This window comes from Ranitomeya imitator, chromosome 3, assembly GCF_032444005.1.
Source record: "Ranitomeya imitator isolate aRanImi1 chromosome 3, aRanImi1.pri, whole genome shotgun sequence".
In the NCBI taxonomy this organism is placed as follows: domain Eukaryota; kingdom Metazoa; phylum Chordata; class Amphibia; order Anura; family Dendrobatidae; genus Ranitomeya; species Ranitomeya imitator.
Window position 1 is genome coordinate 328,619,076 of NC_091284.1, and position 20,128 is coordinate 328,639,203.

Consider the following 20,128-nt stretch of genomic DNA (forward strand, 5'->3'; position numbering starts at 1 on the left):
TGTGTCACTGTCCAAATATTTCTGGCCCTAACTGTAATTTTACTATGCTTGGAAATCATTCCCTATTTTCCAGTACAGTGAATGGTAAAATGAATGACATTACTCAAAATTTCAACTCGTCCCACAAAAAACAAGCCCTTACATGGCTGTGTCAGCAGAAAGTTTAAAAAGTTATGGCCCTTGGACAAAGGGGAGGAAAAAACAAAAAAGTGCAAAACGGAAAACAAAAATCACCTAACCCTTAGGGTATGTTCACACTATGCGGTTTTTACTGCGGAACCTCCGCGATTTTGCCGCTGCGGGTCCGCAGCTGTTTTCCATGCAGGGTACAGTACAATGTTACCCTATGGAAAACAAAAACCGCTGTGCCCACATTGCGGAAAATCCCCCCAAAAAAACGCGCTGAATTGCTGCGGAAAAAAAGAAGGACCATGTCACTTCTTTGTGCAGAATCGCTGCGATTCTGCACCCATAGAAATGCATTGATCCGCTTACTTCCCGCATGGGGCTGTGCACACCATGCGGGAAGTAAGCGGATAATGTGCGGGTTATACCCGGGGTGGAGGAGAGGAGACTCTCCTCCAGGCCCCGGGAACCATATCTGAGTAAAAAAAAAAAAAAATAATTAAAATAAAAAATCATGATATACTCACCTCTGAAGTCTCAGCGCTGCATGCGGCCGTCCGGACTCAGGTTATGCAGCATCAATAGTAGGGGTAAAATCCCGCAGCGGACCCCGCAGGACAAACCGTGATAAATCTGCAGGGATAACCACAGCGGGTTTGCCCTGCAGATTTATCAAATCAGCTGCGGGAGAACCCGCAGGACAGAACACAACGTGTGAATGTGGCCTTAAGGGGTAAATATGTCGTTCTGTACTTTTTTGCGCTGCATAATTCCATTGCAGAGATATTCACATTTGATACTTCTGAAGCATAGTATGTGAAATCTCTGCTTTGCAGTCAAACTGGGCATTTCTTCACAATCAATTCTGGGGGCATGCGCTTTCACTTCTCCCTCTCAGATGCTGCCATTCACAACTCGGCAGCTGATCTAATCACTGCCGAGCTGTAAATGGCAGTTTCATTTCATGTAAGTACAATTATGGGAATACCATACTTAGCCAGGTATGTTTAACTCTGAAACGCTGTGTTTCAGATAGAGATATACTTTAAAAGTCGCGAGGGAGCGAATCGTGCTGAAGACAGTAGGGTCACCGAAGGATTCTTCCTGTAAGCTGCCCTAGATTAACAGGTCACTACCAATACGAACATGTACAAGTCATTATTTGACGATACCTTCCCTTTAAATGGAGCAGTAATCTGGAATACACATACACGCCATATTTATTGTCTCTGTGCCTGATTGAGAAAGTACAGCATGGTTCCTAGTGGCTAATGCCAAGTACAATTTTTTAACGTATAGTGGGCAAAATGTCCTATCTAAATGACAAATAAAACACACTATATATCAATGTCGCCAATGTATGAAGCATTTGTCTACACTTTAAAAAAAAAAATATATAAAATACTGCAACTCATCTCTTCAAGGACAAGAAATAAATGTGTCATATGTGCTAAAAACAAAAACCCCAGAGCCCGAAATAAAGCCAGTCAAGACATTTTTCATAACAATAATGCTTCAATATTATGTGTTAGATCAATTAAGAAATAGCAGTTTCCCATAAATGAACTTACTGTACTCAAACCAATGCTTCAAACACACACCCCTGAAAATTCATAGCCTAAAGCATGCCAACAAGTCAGAAAAACTTTACCTTCTTGGCACTGTCCTCCTCCTCTTGTCTCTTCTCATAATGTGAAAAGTCATCAAATATGGAAGTGGTATGCTTGTAGCTAGCTATGATTCGGAGCACCTGACGTGCCTTTTCTAGGGGAACCTCCTGTGTGTCTCGGGAGTTGGTAACCGGCTTATTCTCATTGTTCTCTAGTCGGATGTGTCGCAATTGCCCATTGGGTACATCCTTCACAAACACCCAACGAACATCAAATCGGCCCTTCCACTTGTCCTGAGACCAAACACCTGCACACGTATTGTAGTCCACAGCAGAACGCATTTCCGCCACACCACAAAAGTGACCACTTCCATTAACACTGAAAAGTAAATAGACAGGGCCTTTACCATTCAGCGAGCGATAAGCAGCGTCCAGACGTTTGTTACCATGTTCTGTAGAACACCATACATTATACTTGATAGAACGGTGTATGTCATCTTCTGAGTAGCTCTTCACAATAAATACTCTGCCAAATTTTGGACTGCAGTCAAAGTCCTTTGGATTATAGTTATTAAGAGAACGTAGTTTCTCCAGGACAGGATGTGGGTCCGTGGAGGATTGTGATACATGTGCTTGCTCTAAACCACGGCTTCGAGGAGCTGACCAACGAGCTGGAGCATGTGAAGAGGAAATAATGGGTGTTGGCTGTTGAAGGACTGGAGGTGAAGGTAGCTGGCAAATGTTAGCTGTGGTTACTTTATTTTCCCAAGTTCCAATTTCCATGTTTTGCTTGATAGGTGGAGGAAGGATCTTTCCTGTGTTTGGCTTGGCAGGTTTGCTGGCAATGTCTGCCCAAGAAGCCTGCTTTGGTGGAGCAATAGTTGCAGGAGGCAAATTGGTCACACCGGTTTTAATACCATTTCCTTCTCCCAATTTCAAGGCCCCCATGCTTTGCTCTAGACTGCCTACTGCTTTGCCACCTCCAAAACTTGCTGGACCATCTAAAACAGCTCCTCCCAAACTGCTGGGAGCATACGCATAACTACCACCATACCCAGAGCCAGGTGCAGATGCACCTGGAGAGTTTCCTCCATTACCCCAGGCTGAAAAGTCCATGCCACTTGGGAAAAAGTTGAATCCAGGTTGTCCCAGGAAAGGAGCACTACTTAGGGGTCCAAACATGGCATCTGGCAAAAAATGTGGTTCTCCGCTGCCTAACTGACCATAGGAGGCAAGAAAAGGCATAGTTGGTGGTGGGTCGCCGCCAGTAGACCAAGCAGCGTCACTTAAAGAATAAGAGAATCCAATGGATGGACTGTAGTAACTGGGAAGGTAGGAATCTGACAATGCAGTGTATCCATTACTCTAGAATTAAGCAGAAATTAAACATTTAGGCAATATTAGAAGTAGGATTTTACCATTTTACCACGTTTCCATCCTGAAAGTTGATACTAGTTGAAGTAAACAATTATAATACAAGTATAAATCACCTTCTTTGGAGGTAGCAAAGGGACACTTGACATTTTTAAAGTGAAACAGGTCCTAGTGCAGCATTCGGCATTTAAGTCACGAGCTCTCTTAATGTAAGAGTTTGCAATTCAAAAAAGGAGGCATGGGAACAATAACAGAGATGGGTCACCAGTATTTGATGACATATGACACAGGTGCAGCATAGTGTGGCCTCATCCGGTAGTCGGATCAGTCCTCAAATAGAATAGTGTATATTGATTTCTGTATGTGAATGTCCATAAGTTTTTTGTAGAACCAAAAGGCTACTAAGTTATTTACATTGTAATCCACAGTTTGATAGTGGCATATGTCAGGATGTGACCACAGCACAGCTGGACTCCGACCACATCTTGTAACCCAAGCCTCATGAGAGGTTCTGTAAGATAACCACTCCAATGACAGACCAAAATATTAAAATTAAAGGGGTTATCCAGTCTAAAATGATTGAAGTCTGCAGTCACTGTGTGACTGGAGACTTGTGAATCCCCCTAGCGCGTGACCTGTGAGAATTCGTTGTTCTCTTTCCCGGAAACAAAGGTCAGGTATGCAATATGCTTACTCCCAGGCAGAACCAGACTAGTGGTCACTAGTGCCCAATACAAGTATATTGACTACAGACTTTTCATTTTAAACCGGACAACCTCTTTAAGGGGACCTTGTCAGCAGGATTGTGCACAGTAACCTACAGACAGTGCCAGGTCGGCGCCATTCTACTGATTACAATGATACCTGAGTTATGAAAGCCATCTTGTGGTAGTGGTTTAATCTTTATTTTCAGTTTTAAGTTAATGATATGCTCGTGCCCCGGGGCGGCCTGTGGGGGTCTTCATGTGGTGCTCTGATTAGGTATTCACCAGCATGGCTTATGACAGGTCACTGATTCCTCAGTGACCTGCCCCCTATTTTACATACTGTATATCTTATTGTTTGGAAAAAAAGTATATTCATCATGCAGGTGCCTGCGCTGTAGCATGATCGGATCTATAATATCCATATAGTCATTTTATTTAGTGATATAAATTTGAGAAAAAAAAAAAAAAAGGTATTCCTTAAAATGGAGCCGGCCATGCCTGCGCAGTAGCATAATTCACAATGCGATAGATGAAATGGCGCAGGCGCCACCACCATTTTCCAAGAAGAAAAAAAAAATTGCCTCCACCAATATTTGTGTCGACCGATTGTACTGTAGGTTGCTCAGTACAATCCTGCTGAAAACTTCACTATAATGTATTGCTTTGTCATGCCAGAATAGAAAGAAAAAAAAAATCTATATTTAAGTATGGAAGAAAAAAAAAAAAAAAAGATTGCTTTCAAAATATTTTGCCATGGTGACTTCGGATCACAGATTGCCTTACCTGCCGCTCTTGTGTATGCAGATAGGGCTCAAACTCATCATCATTCACTCCATCTTTCTGGTGAACAGATCCATTTTGTACTAAAAATTAAACACAAGATTAGTGACTGCAGAACACTAAAGGACAATGTTTGCTAGACCAAATGTTCCTTCACAGATAACAAGCATTCTCTCTATACAGTGTCCATTTAGACTTTGTGATGCGCAGATCTAAAAAGTATCTGCCATTTTATGTTTTTTTTTGCATTAGTCAATAGGACACATGAACATAAACAACTTTGTAATATATATGTTATCAGAGAAATCTGCTTCTTTCTCCTTCTGAGCTGATCTTTCATGGAGGAGGAATAGTGGGAAGCAGGCACAAACATTCATAGCTGTAGAAAAAGATCACATTGATTTATTGCGGCCAAAGCAAAAATTTACAAAAATTGAACATGCGGTTCTTAGGTTAACATTCTGATTAGACTGAAGCCCACTGCCACGTGCGACATTTCTGCTGCAGGTTCTCCTCACATGACAGTTACAGTTCTCCATAGAATTTTATGAGAACCAACTGTCATCTCCAACCTCAGTAATGGGAAAATCTGTACTCACTGACGACAGATATTATCCGAGCACTGAAGATATTAAGAATGATTGATCAATTCTGAGGAGAAAGAAGCAGATCTCTTCAAAGACATTACAAAAGATTCTGATTGTCACATGTACCACTGATCTGCGTTAAAAATTTAAATGACAATTACTCTTTAAATAACCACTGACGGACATGTTCGCCAGTTGCTTAATAGCCTGTTTACATAGGCTGTGCATGCTTCTGGAGCGCACTGAACAATCAGTAATAAATTGTTCTATGCGCATATGCTGCCATTACTTTCAGCACAACGGGTCCTGTTTACACAGAATAATGTGCTGCTCAGAAAGGAGCATATTGCGCATTCGTCAGATGATCGGCAGTTTATTTCAAATTGCACGAGTAACGTGAAATGACTGTTCCTAGGAGTGCTGGTTCACATGAATCCAGCAGTTGTAAATGGACCATAACTGCTCAAACAGTAAGTGTCCTATGTAAAAACCAAACAACCGAATCCAACCTCATTCAGTTGCCCCTGATTTTTCTCACACACGAAAAGCAGATTTTCATCAGTGTTCTGGATCAAATTTTCATCGGGGTGTCAGTTTTTACCACTTTTTTTTGGTGCACACTAAAGATTCTCTTTATTTTCTCATATAAAAAAAAAAAATCGGATCGCACAAGGCTGAATATAAGATGTCACCAGAGTCCTGGCCAAATGTTTTTAGGAACTCAGACTCACATTGAAAAACTTGATACTAGACTTGGATTAAAAAAGAAAGAAAAACCCAGACAACTCTGGGGGAAATCTGAACGAAAAAAAAAATTATTGTTCATCATGCAGGCACCTAGACTGTAGCAAGATCGGTGCTATAATATCCATTTATTCATTTTAGGATATAAGTTGCTTGAGGAAAACAAAAATTCTTCTTAAAAATGGCACTGGCTGCGCCTGTGCTGTAGCAGAATACGGACTATGATAGATGCTACTGCACAGGCACCACCGCCATTTTGCTAGAGGAAAAAAAGTGTCGCCGGCGATGTCTGTGTAGTAGCATTTATCGCATTGCTGATAGATGCTACTGCGCAGACGCGGCTGGCGGGATCTTGGTGAAGACAATTTTTTTTTCGTCTAGTAAAATAGCAGTGGTGCCTGCGCTGTAGCATCTATCGCATTTCAACTTACGCTATTGCGCAGGCGCGAATGGCACCATTTTGAAGAAACATTTTTTTTCTCAAGCAATTTATATCAGAAAATAAAATAAAAATATGGATATTATAGATGCAATCCTGCTACAGCACAGGCGCCTGCATGATGAGTGTAATTTTTTTTTCTTTCAAACCATAACACATACAGTATGTAAGCTAGGGGGAAAGTCAGTGTGGGATCAGTGACCTGTCAGAAGCCATCTGTATGTATGTATGTGTATGTACCTAATCAGACCACCACATGAAGATATCATTAACTGAGAACTACAAATAAAGATTACACAACAACCAAAAGACAGACTAAAGGCCCCGTCACACTTAGCGACGCTAAAGCGATCCCGACAACGATACGACCTGTCAGGGATCGTTGCTGCGTCGCTATGTGGTCGCTGGTGAGATGTCAAACAGTGAGATCTTCCCAACGACGCAGCAGCGATGCGGCGACCTGTAGAACAATGTCGTTGGTCGTTGAGACCCTGTCAAATGGCAGCTATTATGACAATTCAGACCTCGATGAGGGACGTCCTGTGTGACGTTATAGTCACACAGGTGTGCATTTGCGTTGCCTTTTCCGCGCCCATTCAGTTCTGATTGGTGGTCGTTACTGCGTTCTGATTGGTGGCGGCCTTGCCTTATGAGGCGACACAATAGCCCTTCGGCGGGAACGCATTTGAGACCCCAAACGATACCTACCGTGCACAAAAGGTGTCAGAAGAACCGTTGAAGAATAGATAAATCGAAGAGGAGTCGCAGGCCGAAGAACTCTACAATGATCTGCAAACCACCACGCGGTCAGGAACAAAGGATGGAAGCGCTACTATGTCGCCTTCTGTTGAAGGCATGACCGCCAATCAGAACGCGGTAGCGACCACCAATCGGAGCGGAGGGGTGCGGAAAAGGCAACGCAAATGCACGCCTATGTGTCGGTGTCTGAGTCGTCAACGAGGTCGTTGGTAAGGTGTCAAACACAGCGATGTGTGCTACCCAGCGGGACCTTAACGATCAAAAAAAGGTCCACGCCATTACAACACGACCAGCAATCTCACAGCAGGTGCCTGGTCGCTGCTACGTGTCAAACATAGCGAGATCGCTACTGAGGTCGCTGTTGCGTCACAAAACTTGTGACTCAGCAGCGATCTTGCTAGCGACCTCGCTTAGTGTGAAGGTACCTTTAATCACCCAGGAATCATTGGAATCAGTATAACGGCACCGACCTGACACTGTCTGTAGGTTACTGTGCACAATCCTGCTGACAGGTTCCCTTTAAAAGAGGTTATCTGAGGAATAGCTGAATGTGAGAGGTACTACTGAAGTGACCTTTGTCAGCCGCTATCCAAGTCTCGTGCATGTCCAGAACGTATCATGCACATGTTATATTCTAATTATTTGGGAGGTGTATGATACATGTGGCCAATGGACGCCACATTAGAAGTGCCTTTTCCACTTAATGGAGAGGTAAAATGCTAAATAATACTTTTAAAAGTAACATGAGTGTGCATTAAAAATAATAAAAAGCACATATTCACCTACCGATCACCTGCCACCCTTTCATAATTGATTACAGCTGGTGAACAATAGCAAGCAGCCAATCCTCAAGTCAGCAGTATGAAGAAGCAGCAGGGGATCTGTCAATGAGTATGTGCCTTTTATTATTTGTAGACTACCTGGTACGGAATATCTCCCCTTTAAAAAAAAAAAAAAAAAAAAAAATATCACCCCTACAATGTTCCAATCGCTGCTTCTGTTCTGTGATTTAATCAAATATGCTCATTAGGGTACTCATCGTACCCTTGGCATGGCCAACAAACTCGGTGCACCGTTCCGACCATTGGCTTATGCATGCACCGCCTCCCTTACTGGTGACTGGCTTTCCTGGGGAGAGCACATTCTGCAGAGAATGCACATGCAAGCCAGTGATGGGCAGAACGGGGCGCTGAGCCTCTTGCCCACGCCACGGATACATCATGCATTCTACTCCGCATGCAAGACTCTGCAACACAGAGTCATTGATTAGGCTGCATCAGTGTGAGCGTTACCATCTGAGTGAAACGGACTGATTTTTTTCCCCCGGTGTCATTGTAAATTGATCTATCTTTGTTGCTTCCGATTTTTCAATGATGAAGAGTGTTCCCAAGCCAACAAAAAGATCCCTGGAAGGTCACATACTTTCATTTAAATTTATCACCAAGCAACAGACCTGTGAGACACAAATGCAAATTGGAAGGCTTCCTATTTACACCTATATCAATGTTTCACAGATCCCCATAGACTTTAATTGCCATCTATGATCCATAAACACGGATCAGAACAGGACACGCTCTGACTGACTTGGATCTACTTCTTGGATCTGTGATTTTAACTGATGCATGAATACATCCACTCAACCCCATGGGTCAATGTGCAGCCAAGGACAGCACTCCGAGAATTCACAGTGTGATTTCTATGTGCTTAAATTGTACCGTCACACTAGGCTGATGGACGCCTTATAAGAAGTCAAAATTCCCATTCAGCCTATTTGTAAAAAAATTATCTAAGCAAATGTCTCAAGGGTCATTTAAGGTACCGTCACATTAAAGCGACGCTGCAGCGATCCAGACAACGATCCCGATCGGTGCAGCGTCGCTGGAGAGCTGTCACACAGACAGCTCTCCAGCGACCAACGATGCCGGTCCCCTGGTAACCAGGGTAAACATCGGGTTACTAAGCGCAGGGCCGCGCTTAGTAACCCGATGTTTACCCTCGTTACCAGCGTAAACGTAAAAAAAAAAGAAAAAACACTACATACTTACCTTCCGCTGTCTGTCCCCCGGCGCTGTGCTTCTCTGCACTGACTGTGAGCGCCAGCCGGAAAGCACAGCGGTGACGTCACTGCTGTGCTCTGCTTTCCGGCTGGCCGGCGCTCACAGTGCAGAGAAGCAGAGCACCGAGGGACAAACAGCGGAAGGTAAGTATGTAGTGTTCGTTTTTTTTTTACGTTTACGCTGGTAACCAGGGTAAACATCGGGTTACTAAGCGCGGCCCAGCGCTTAGTAACCCGATGTTTACCCTGGTTACCAGTGAAGACATCGCTGAATCGGCGTCACACACGCCGATTCAGCGATGTCTGCGGGAAGTCCAGCGACTAAATAAAGTTCTGGACTTTCTGCGCCGACCAACGATGGCACAGCAGGATCCTGATCGCTGCTGCCTGTCAAACTGAACGATATCGCTAGCCAGGACGCTGCAAGATCGCTAGCGATATCGTTCAGTGTGAAGGTACCAATAATTACCAAGCCAATAATCAGGAACAAACTGATTGTTACTTTGGCTTCTATACAGCCGATCAGATTGGCTGCATGCTAGCCAATTAGCAGTAGATTAACAGCTACAGTCAGCAGATACAAATGAACATTAAACTAAACTTCCAAGAGACATACTTAACTGTAATCTCTCCTCACCTTTACTTCCTTGCCCCTTGGGTCTCTGCTAAAACAAAACAAAAATATTTTATCACAAATAGAAACCACCAGGAAAGGAAAACAAAGTATTACAAAATGGAAGAGAAGGGCAGAGAGGGGGAGTCAAAGAGACGTAAAACAGAGAAAGGGATAATGTTGGGGGGAGAGAGATAAAACAGAGAGAAAGAAATAAGAGGGAGCGACACACACGAGGGAGGCGGGAAGAGGGAGCGACACACACGAGGGAGGCGGGAAGAGGGAGCGACACACACGAGGGAGGCGGGAAGAGGGAGCGACACACACGAGGGAGGCGGGAAGAGGGAGCGACACACACGAGGGAGGCGGGAAGAGGGAGCGACACACACGAGGGAGGCGGGAAGAGGGAGCGACACACACGAGGGAGGCGGGAAGAGGGAGCGACACACACGAGGGAGGCGGGAAGAGGGAGCGACACACACGAGGGAGGCGGGAAGAGGGAGCGACACACACGAGGGAGGCGGGAAGAGGGAGCGACACACACGAGGGAGGCGGGAAGAGGGAGCGACACACACGAGGGAGGCGGGAAGAGGGAGCGACACACACGAGGGAGGCGGGAAGAGGGAGCGACACACACGAGGGAGGCGGGAAGAGGGAGCGACACACACGAGGGAGGCGGGAAGAGGGAGCGACACACACGAGGGAGGCGGGAAGAGGGAGCGACACACACGAGGGAGGCGGGAAGAGGGAGCGACACACACGAGGGAGGCGGGAAGAGGGAGCGACACACACGAGGGAGGCGGGAAGAGGGAGCGACACACACGAGGGAGGCGGGAAGAGGGAGCGACACACACGAGGGAGGCGGGAAGAGGGAGCGACACACACGAGGGAGGCGGGAAGAGGGAGCGACACACACGAGGGAGGCGGGAAGAGGGAGCGACACACACGAGGGAGGCGGGAAGAGGGAGCGACACACACGAGGGAGGCGGGAAGAGGGAGCGACACACACGAGGGAGGCGGGAAGAGGGAGCGACACACACGAGGGAGGCGGGAAGAGGGAGCGACACACACGAGGGAGGCGGGAAGAGGGAGCGACACACACGAGGGAGGCGGGAAGAGGGAGCGACACACACGAGGGAGGCGGGAAGAGGGAGCGACACACACGAGGGAGGCGGGAAGAGGGAGCGACACACACGAGGGAGGCGGGAAGAGGGAGCGACACACACGAGGGAGGCGGGAAGAGGGAGCGACACACACGAGGGAGGCGGGAAGAGGGAGCGACACACACGAGGGAGGCGGGAAGAGGGAGCGACACACACGAGGGAGGCGGGAAGAGGGAGCGACACACACGAGGGAGGCGGGAAGAGGGAGCGACACACACGAGGGAGGCGGGAAGAGGGAGCGACACACACGAGGGAGGCGGGAAGAGGGAGCGACACACACGAGGGAGGCGGGAAGAGGGAGCGACACACACGAGGGAGGCGGGAAGAGGGAGCGACACACACGAGGGAGGCGGGAAGAGGGAGCGACACACACGAGGGAGGCGGGAAGAGGGAGCGACACACACGAGGGAGGCGGGAAGAGGGAGCGACACACACGAGGGAGGCGGGAAGAGGGAGCGACACACACGAGGGAGGCGGGAAGAGGGAGCGACACACACGAGGGAGGCGGGAAGAGGGAGCGACACACACGAGGGAGGCGGGAAGAGGGAGCGACACACACGAGAGAGGCGGGAAGAGGGAGCGACACACACGAGGGAGGCGGGAAGAGGGAGGCGGGAAGAGGGAGCGACACACACGAGGGAGGCGGGAAGAGGGAGGCGGGAAGAGGGAGCGACACACACGAGGGAGGCGGGAAGAGGGAGCGACACACACGAGGGAGGCGGGAAGAGGGAGCGACACACACGAGGGAGGCGGGAAGAGGGAGCGACACACACGAGGGAGGCGGGAAGAGGGAGCGACACACACGAGGGAGGCGGGAAGAGGGAGCGACACACACGAGGGAGGCGGGAAGAGGGAGCGACACACACGAGGGAGGCGGGAAGAGGGAGCGACACACACGAGGGAGGCGGGAAGAGGGAGCGACACACACGAGGGAGGCGGGAAGAGGGAGCGACACACACGAGGGAGGCGGGAAGAGGGAGCGACACACACGAGGGAGGCGGGAAGAGGGAGCGACACACACGAGGGAGGCGGGAAGAGGGAGCGACACACACGAGGGAGGCGGGAAGAGGGAGCGACACACACGAGGGAGGCGGGAAGAGGGAGCGACACACACGAGGGAGGCGGGAAGAGGGAGCGACACACACGAGGGAGGCGGGAAGAGGGAGCGACACACACGAGGGAGGCGGGAAGAGGGAGCGACACACACGAGGGAGGCGGGAAGAGGGAGGCGGGAAGAGGGAGCGACACACACGAGGGAGGCGGGAAGAGGGAGCGACACACGAGGGAGGCGGGAAGAGGGAGCGACACACACGAGGGAGGCGGGAAGAGGGAGCGACACACACGAGGGAGGCGGGAAGAGGGAGCGACACACACGAGGGAGGCGGGAAGAGGGAGCGACACACACGAGGGAGGCGGGAAGAGGGAGCGACACACACGAGGGAGGCGGGAAGAGGGAGCGACACACACGAGGGAGGCGGGAAGAGGGAGCGACACACACGAGGGAGGCGGGAAGAGGGAGCGACACACACGAGGGAGGCGGGAAGAGGGAGCGACACACACGAGGGAGGCGGGAAGAGGGAGCGACACACACGAGGGAGGCGGGAAGAGGGAGCGACACACACGAGGGAGGCGGGAAGAGGGAGCGACACACACGAGGGAGGCGGGAAGAGGGAGCGACACACACGAGGGAGGCGGGAAGAGGGAGCGACACACGAGGGAGGAGGGAAAAGAGGGAGCGAAACACGAGAGGGAGCGACAAAGAGGGAGCGAAACACGAGAGGGAGCGACAAAGAGGGGTCAGGAAAGAGGGAGAGACACAAAGGGGTGGAAAAAGACACAAAGGGGGAGGGAAAAACAGCTAGACAAAGGAAGCAGAAAAAGAGACAAAGGGGTGGGAAAGAGACTAAATGGAAGTGTTGAAAGACAGACAGTAAGAGGTCAGAGGGGGAGAGGGAATATGGAGAGGGACAGAAAACAGCATGGAATTTGGAAATGACAAAGCGAGAGGGGAATGATAAGACAACAGGACACACAGCATCAGGTAAATATTAAGAATTGGGCCTTGGAAGATCATTTAGTAATGCTGATAGACACCAAGAATAAAAAGCAGGGCAGTCCATGGCAGAATGAAACTACAGCACATGACTGGGAATGACAAAATGGCAAAGGAGGAACAGCGCACAAGACAGGCAATGCAGGCAGAGGCTTGGAGAGGTGCGGGGGACGGTGAGGAAGAGTGAGGGCGGGGTCATCTCGGTACCGGCTCCAGCAGACTACTGGCGGACATATCGTCGGCGGAGATTTGATCCGTGAGATGCAGCAGGAGCGCGCCCTGAAAGCAGGAAAGGGGAGGGGACTGTGGCGCGAACACAGATGTGCCGACATCGACGTGTTTCTGTGCCCAGGCGGCCATGTTGAGTATGGGCACCTACGTCACGCAAAGAGGATCATGGGAACGTTCCTTTACTCGAGCGTCTAGGCTGCCATGAGCGAGCTCTAGTTTGGCGCCAATGACGTCACTTGTGCGCGCTGACGCACGGTGATGCGGTGGCTCTTGGTTGCGGCCAGTTTGGCTCTTCCATGTGATGATCTGTGTTTTAGCTTCTCCCAGCAGTGCATGTATGATGCCGGCTGAGTAACACGGGTTGTTGGAATTGCGGCTTCTCAGGCTATGTGCACACGTCAGGATTTCTTGCAGAAATTTTCCTGACAAAAACCGGACACTTCTGCCAGAAATCCGCATGCGTTTTTGTTGCGTTTTTTGTGCGGTTTTCCCAAATGCATAGAATAGCGAGAAAAGCGCAGAAAATCCGCAAAATTAATGAACATGCTGCTTTTTTACCGTGATGCGTTTTTTTCGCAGAAAACAACGCATCATGTGCACAAAACATGCAGAATGCATTCTAAATGCATGCGTATGCGTTTTTAATGAGTTCTTATAGCATTTTTACCATGAAAAAACCTGAACGTGTGCACATAGCCTTACAAGGCCATAGGCCTGGATCCTCTCAGCAGCTGCTGTACACGAAGAAGGTGGTAATATCGCACACACTGTAGGTCACACGATGCTGAAGTTGGTTTCTTAGGCTGATTTCACATTTGCGTTTGTGCGCGCAGCGTTTGATCCGCATGCATCATGCTTACATATATTTCACGTGGTGAACGCTAGTACTTGCGTTTGCGTACGCATGCGTCGTCTCGCGGGGTGGGGCTCGGCGAATGCAACGTTACATTTTTGAAGGTGTTAAATATTGCACAATCGTCCGCATGCTGATGATTGCGTAAAAAAAAAGCATTACCGTCTATGGGGACGCAAGGACATGCGTACTTCACACTAATTGTGTCCAGGAAACTACCGTATTTTTCGCTTTGTAATATGCTCCGGATTATAAGACGCACCCCAAATTTTGAGAAGAAAAATAGGAAAAAACTTTTAAATAAATTGGTGGTGCTTCTTATAATACAAGCATCTTATTGCTTACCGGGGGTTGTGGCTGCACTGGATCAGGGTTGCTGCTGGAGACAGGAGTGAAGCATTGCCGCAAACTGAGATGAGGGGGTGTGCAGGTGCTTCCAGTGCTGCAAGGGTGTCTCCGGTGCTGCGGGGAGGCTCTGCCGACATTTTGTGAAAGGCCGGAGCCCCCCCGCAGTTCGTCCATGCTTTCTTGTGCGGTGGACTTCGGGAAAATGGCCGCCGGGAGCATGCGCAGATGGAGATCTTTGGACCAAGATCTCGAGAGATGAGATCTCAGCGCTGAAATCTCATCTCCCGAGATTCCGACAACCATTTTCCCGAAGTCTGTCGCACAGGAAAGCCTAGACCAACTGCCGGGGGGCTCTGGCGTTTCACAAAATGTCGCCAGAGCACCAGAGACTCCAGCGTTACCCTGGGCGGCAGCAATCAACAGCAGCGGTGGCGGACACCCCCTCATCTCAGCCTGTAAGTGGTATATCCGCTTTGTAAGATGCACCCCCATTCACAAACCCAAATTTGGGGGAAATAAAGTGGGTCTTACAAAGCGAAAAATACGGTATGTTACCACCTGCAAAATTACTGATGTATAAAAGGTGTGTGGAGACAAGTAGTCCATTACTCTCAAGACTGTGGACGGAAGCACAGGACTGGTTGTCTCCTGGTGCTGCTATCTCTCCTGGTGCTGCCATCTGTCTCTGGTGAGGATAAGGCTGGCCTCACACTAGCGTGTTTTACGGACGTAAGAGAGGTGCTGAAAATATGGATTGCATACGGTACAATGCTTCTCTATGCCCCAGCTCCTATCAGCTGTATTTTACTGATCCGTATTATACGGTCTTCTATGGCCGTAGAAAAACACAGCATGCTGCGTTTGTCACCGTATTGCGCAAAAAATACGCCAATGAAAGTCTATGGGGGCCAGAAAATTATGGATTACACACAGACCAACAGTGTGACTTGCGAGAAATACGCAGCGGTGTTCTATAGAAAAGCCGGCAATTCAGTGCGGTGTACAGTAAAATCACACTGAGAGGTTAGAATAGAATAGCTAAGATAAATGTCTGCACATAGTATAGGGGTATATATATATACAGGTCCTTCTCAAAAAATTAGCATATAGTGTTAAATTTCATTATTTACCATAATGTAATGATTACAATTAAACTTTCATATATTATAGATTCATTATCCACCAACTGAAATTTGTCAGGTCTTTTATTGTTTTAATACTGATGATTTTGGCATACAACTCCTGATAACCCAAAAAACCTGTCTCAATAAATTAGCATATCAAGAAAAGGTTCTCTAAACGACCTATTACCCTAATCTTCTGAATCAACTAATTAACTCTAAACACATGCAAAAGATACCTGAGGCTTTTATAAACTCCCTGCCTGGTTCATTACTCAAAACCCCCATCATGGGTAAGACTAGCGACCTGACAGATGTCAAGAAGGCCATCATTGACACCCTCAAGCAAGAGGGTAAGACCCAGAAAGAAATTTCTCAACAAATAGGCTGTTCCCAGAGTGCTGTATCAAGGCACCTCAATGGTAAGTCTGTTGGAAGGAAACAATGTGGCAGAAAACGCTGTACAACGAGAAGAGGAGACCGGACCCTGAGGAAGATTGTGGAGAAGGACCGATTCCAGACCTTGGGGAACCTGAGGAAGCAGTGGACTGAGTCTGGTGTGGAAACATCCAGAGCCACCGTGCACAGGCGTGTGCAGGAAATGGGCTACAGGTGCCGCATTCCCCAGGTAAAGCCACTTTTGAACCATAAACAGCGGCAGAGGCGCCTGACCTGGGCTACAGAGAAGCAGCACTGGACTGTTGCTAAGTGGTCCCAAGTACTTTTTTCTGATGAAAGCAAATTTTGCATGTCATTTGGAAATCAAGGTGCCAGAGTCTGGAGGAAGACTGGGGAGAAGGAAATGCCAAAATGCCTGAAGTCCAGTGTCAAGTACCCACAGTCAGTGATGGTGTGGGGTGCCATGTCAGCTGCTGGTGTTGGTCCACTGTGTTTCATCAAGGGCAGGGTCAATGCAGCTAGCTATCAGGAGATTTGGGAGCATTTCATGCTTCCATCGGCTGAAATGCTTTATGGAGATGAAAAAACCACTGGTAAATGGTTTACTGACCATGGTATTACTGTGCTCAATTGGCCTGCCAACTCTCCTGACCTGAACCCCATAGAGAATCTGTGGGATATTGTGAAGAGAAAGTTGAGAGACGCAAGACCCAACACTCTGGATGAGCTTAAGGCCGCTATTGAAGCATCCTGGACCTCCATAACATCTCAGCAGTGTCACAGGCTGATTGCCTCCATGCCACGCCGCATTGAAGCAGTCATTTCTGCCAAAGGATTCCCGACCAAGTATTGAGTGCATAACTGAACATTATTATTTGATGGTTTTTTTTGTTTGTTATTAAAAAACACTTGTATTTGATTGGATGGGTGAAATATGCTAATTTATTGAGACAGGTTTTTTGGGTTATCAGGAGTTGTATGCCAAAATCATCAGTATTAAAACAATAAAAGACCTGACAAATTTCAGTTGGTGGATAATGAATCTATAATATATGAAAGTTTAATTGTAATCATTACATTATGGTAAATAATTAAATTTAACACTATATGCTAATTTTTTGAGAAGGACCTGTATATATATATATATATATATGTCAGTGAGACACATATATGTATATATATTAATATTTCATCCAGCGCGAGATAGCTTAAAAGCTGGTAATTCAATTGCCGGCTTTTGCTATCTCCTTCCCAAACCCGACATATGAGACATGGTTTACATACAGTAAACCATCTCATATCCCTTTTTTTTGCATATTCCACACTACTAATGTTAGTAGTGTGTATGTGCAAAGTTTGGGCGCTCTAGCTACTAAATTAAAGGGTTAAATCGCGGAAAAAATTGGCGTGGGTTCCCACGCAATTTTCTCTGCCAGAATGGTAAAGCTAGTGACTGAGGGCAGATATTAATACTCGATTCCGGACTCTCAGATCCTGTGTCATGGGATTCTTAGTACTTTGCCGCTCCATGCGAGGCATGGACCTGTGTCGGGAAGATTCCTGCCTGCGAGACCTGCCAGACGAACTGCCAGATGATGGCGAACGCTATCGCGAGGCTCTAGATCGTCTGTTGCGCTGGCTGGATCTGGATTTGTGAGAACGTCGCTTGCTATTGTAACATTTGCGCCGCTTATTCCTGCTTCTACAGTAACCCTGAGGATGATGATGATGAAATGCTGTGCACGGAGCGGTTACCCGCACTCTGTCTGCTGTTTAGAGCCGGGGTAGTAGCACCCTGGATAGGGGCACCAACACCGGTTGCCAACAGCGATAATAACGCCGTGGCGTTCTGATGTTCTATTGAGGCTGTCTGGGAGGGAGCTATTTGACCACCCGGTATTTCTGAATGAGGTGTGCTAAAAATGGCTGGGTATGAGGGAAAAGGTGCCTCACCCCCGACCTTAGACTGGGTATGAACACTTTGCTGTCAGGGGTCCTGATGTACCATTAGATGACACTATATTTTGCTGGGCTGGAACTATCATATCCCTCCCTCTGTCAGCACTAGTAATTGCTTCGCCCATTTGCAGTGAAAGTGATGGGTTAATTCCCTGTGTAGCCCCTAGTCCACTATCTGCTGCTCCTGAGTCATCGGAGGAAGATGACCCCTGAACTCCCCCCATACTGTTATCAAGTAAGTGCCCCGTTCTCAGTAAGTGTGATGGTACTTGCTGCACTAAGCCCCCTTCGTAACTTCCCGGGGCAGCAGGGCATAAATCGGAGGGTTCCCTTACCGCGGACCTTCCTGTTTTTCCCACCTGCACCTGCTCACCCCCTATAGCTGCGCTAGTGAGTTTGGCGCCCAGACAAAAGGAAGCGCGCGCACGTGAGCTGCGCGCGCTCCTCTTTGAATGCAATGGCGGGCTAAGCCACGCCGGAGGCCGGGTGGCCCTGCGAGGTCGCCGGCCATCTGGCGGCATCGCCTGCGCCATGGCAGGGAAGCAGTCGCTCCCAGCTAGCAATGCTGCTAGCCAAGCGCTGCCTTCCCTGCGGATCCTGTCCCTCGCCGCATCCTGAAGCGGTGGAGAGGGTCCATGGTTATTGGCCCCCACCTGGCTAAAAACATCTGCCCCCAGCCACCTCAGAAAAGGCACATCTGGAAGATGCGCCTATTCTAGCACTTGGCCACTCTCTTCCCATTCCCGTGTAGAGGTGGGATATGGGGTAATGAAGGGTTAATGTCACCCTGCTATTGTAAGGTGACATTAAGCCAGATTAATAATGGAGAGGCGTCAATTATGACACCTATCCATTATTAATCCAATAGTATGAAATGGTTAAAAAACACATTATTACAAAGTATTTTAATGAAATAAATACACAGGTTTTGGTAATATTTTATTATACTGGTAATCCACCTGAAGACCCTCGTTCTGTAAAAAAGGTAAAATAAAACAACAATATCCCATACCTTCCGTCGTTCTGTCACGTCCCACGATGTAAATCCATCTGAAGGGGTTAACTAATTTTACAAGCAGAAGCTCTGCTAATGCAGCTGTGCTCCTGCCTGTAAAACCCCAGGGAATGAATGGAATGTAGGTGAATGACCTGTATTTACCTTCAGTGGCGGTGATGTGCCCTCTGCTTGATGTCCTCATATGAACTCGAGCATGGGAAAATATTCTGAAAAGTTCCCAGGCTTGAGTTCATATGAGGACATCCAGCAGAGGGCGCATCACCGCAACCCGAGGTAACTACAGGTCATTCACCTACATTCCATTCATTCACGGGGTGTTTACAGGCAGGGGCGGCTGCATTAGCAGGCTTCTGCTTGTAAAATTAGTTAACCCTTTCAGATGGATTTACAGCGTGGGACAAGACTGATCATCGGAAGGTATGGAATATTGTTGTTTGTTTTTTTTACATTTGTTCCAGGTGACAAGGGTCTTCAGGTGGATTACCAGTATAATAAAATATTACAAAAACCTGTGTATTTATTTCATTAAAAGACTTTGTAATAATGTGTGTATGTTGTTTTTTTTTAACCATTTCATACTATTGGATTAATGGATAGGTGTCATAATTGACGCCTCTCCATTATTAATCTGGCTTAATGTCACCTTACAATAGCAAGGTGACATTAACCCTTCATTACCCCATATCCCACTGCTACACGGGAATGGGAAGAGAGAGGCTAAGTGCCAGAATAGGCGCATCTTCCAGATGTGCCTTTTCTGGGGTGGCTGGGGGCAGATGTTTTTAGCCAGGGGGGGGGGGGGGGGCAATAACCATGGACCCTCTCTAGGATATTAATATCTGCCCTCAGTCACTGGCTTTCCCACTCTGGCGGAGAAAATTGCGCGGGAGCCCACGCCATTTTTTTCCGCGATTTAACCTTTAAATTTAATAGCTAGAGCGCCCACATTTTGCACATTCACACTACTAACATTAGTAGTGTGGAATATGCAAAAAAAAAAAAGGGATATGAGATGGTTTACTGTATGTAAACCATGTCTTATATCATGTCGGGTTTGTGAAGGAGATAGGAAAAGCCAGCAATTGAATTACTAGCTTGGAAGCTAACTAGCGCTGTATGATATATTATATATATATATATATATATATATATACACATGTGTCTCACTGATATATATATATATATATAT

The 20,128-nt window shown here is 47.6% G+C and overlaps 1 protein-coding gene across 2 annotated transcripts in view; it reads right to left on the minus strand.

The window, feature by feature from the left end:
* Nucleotides 1-13,573, minus strand: part of YTHDF2 (YTH N6-methyladenosine RNA binding protein F2) — a 44,836-nt gene extending 31,263 nt beyond the window's left edge. The window contains exons 1-4 of one of the 2 annotated variants that reach the window (XM_069756703.1): nt 13,218-13,573; nt 9,819-9,843; nt 4,600-4,679; nt 1,778-3,100 (exon numbers count right to left, since the gene is read on the minus strand). In XM_069756703.1, coding sequence (XP_069612804.1) covers nt 1,778-3,100; nt 4,600-4,679; nt 9,819-9,843; nt 13,218-13,370 — 1,581 coding nt within the window. In that variant the 5' untranslated portion in view covers nt 13,371-13,573. Of the gene's footprint in view, nt 1-1,777; nt 3,101-4,599; nt 4,680-9,818; nt 9,847-13,217 lie in introns of both variants that reach the window. The other variant, XM_069756702.1, reaches the window with a different exon arrangement.
* Nucleotides 13,574-20,128: the final 6,555 nt, after the last annotated feature.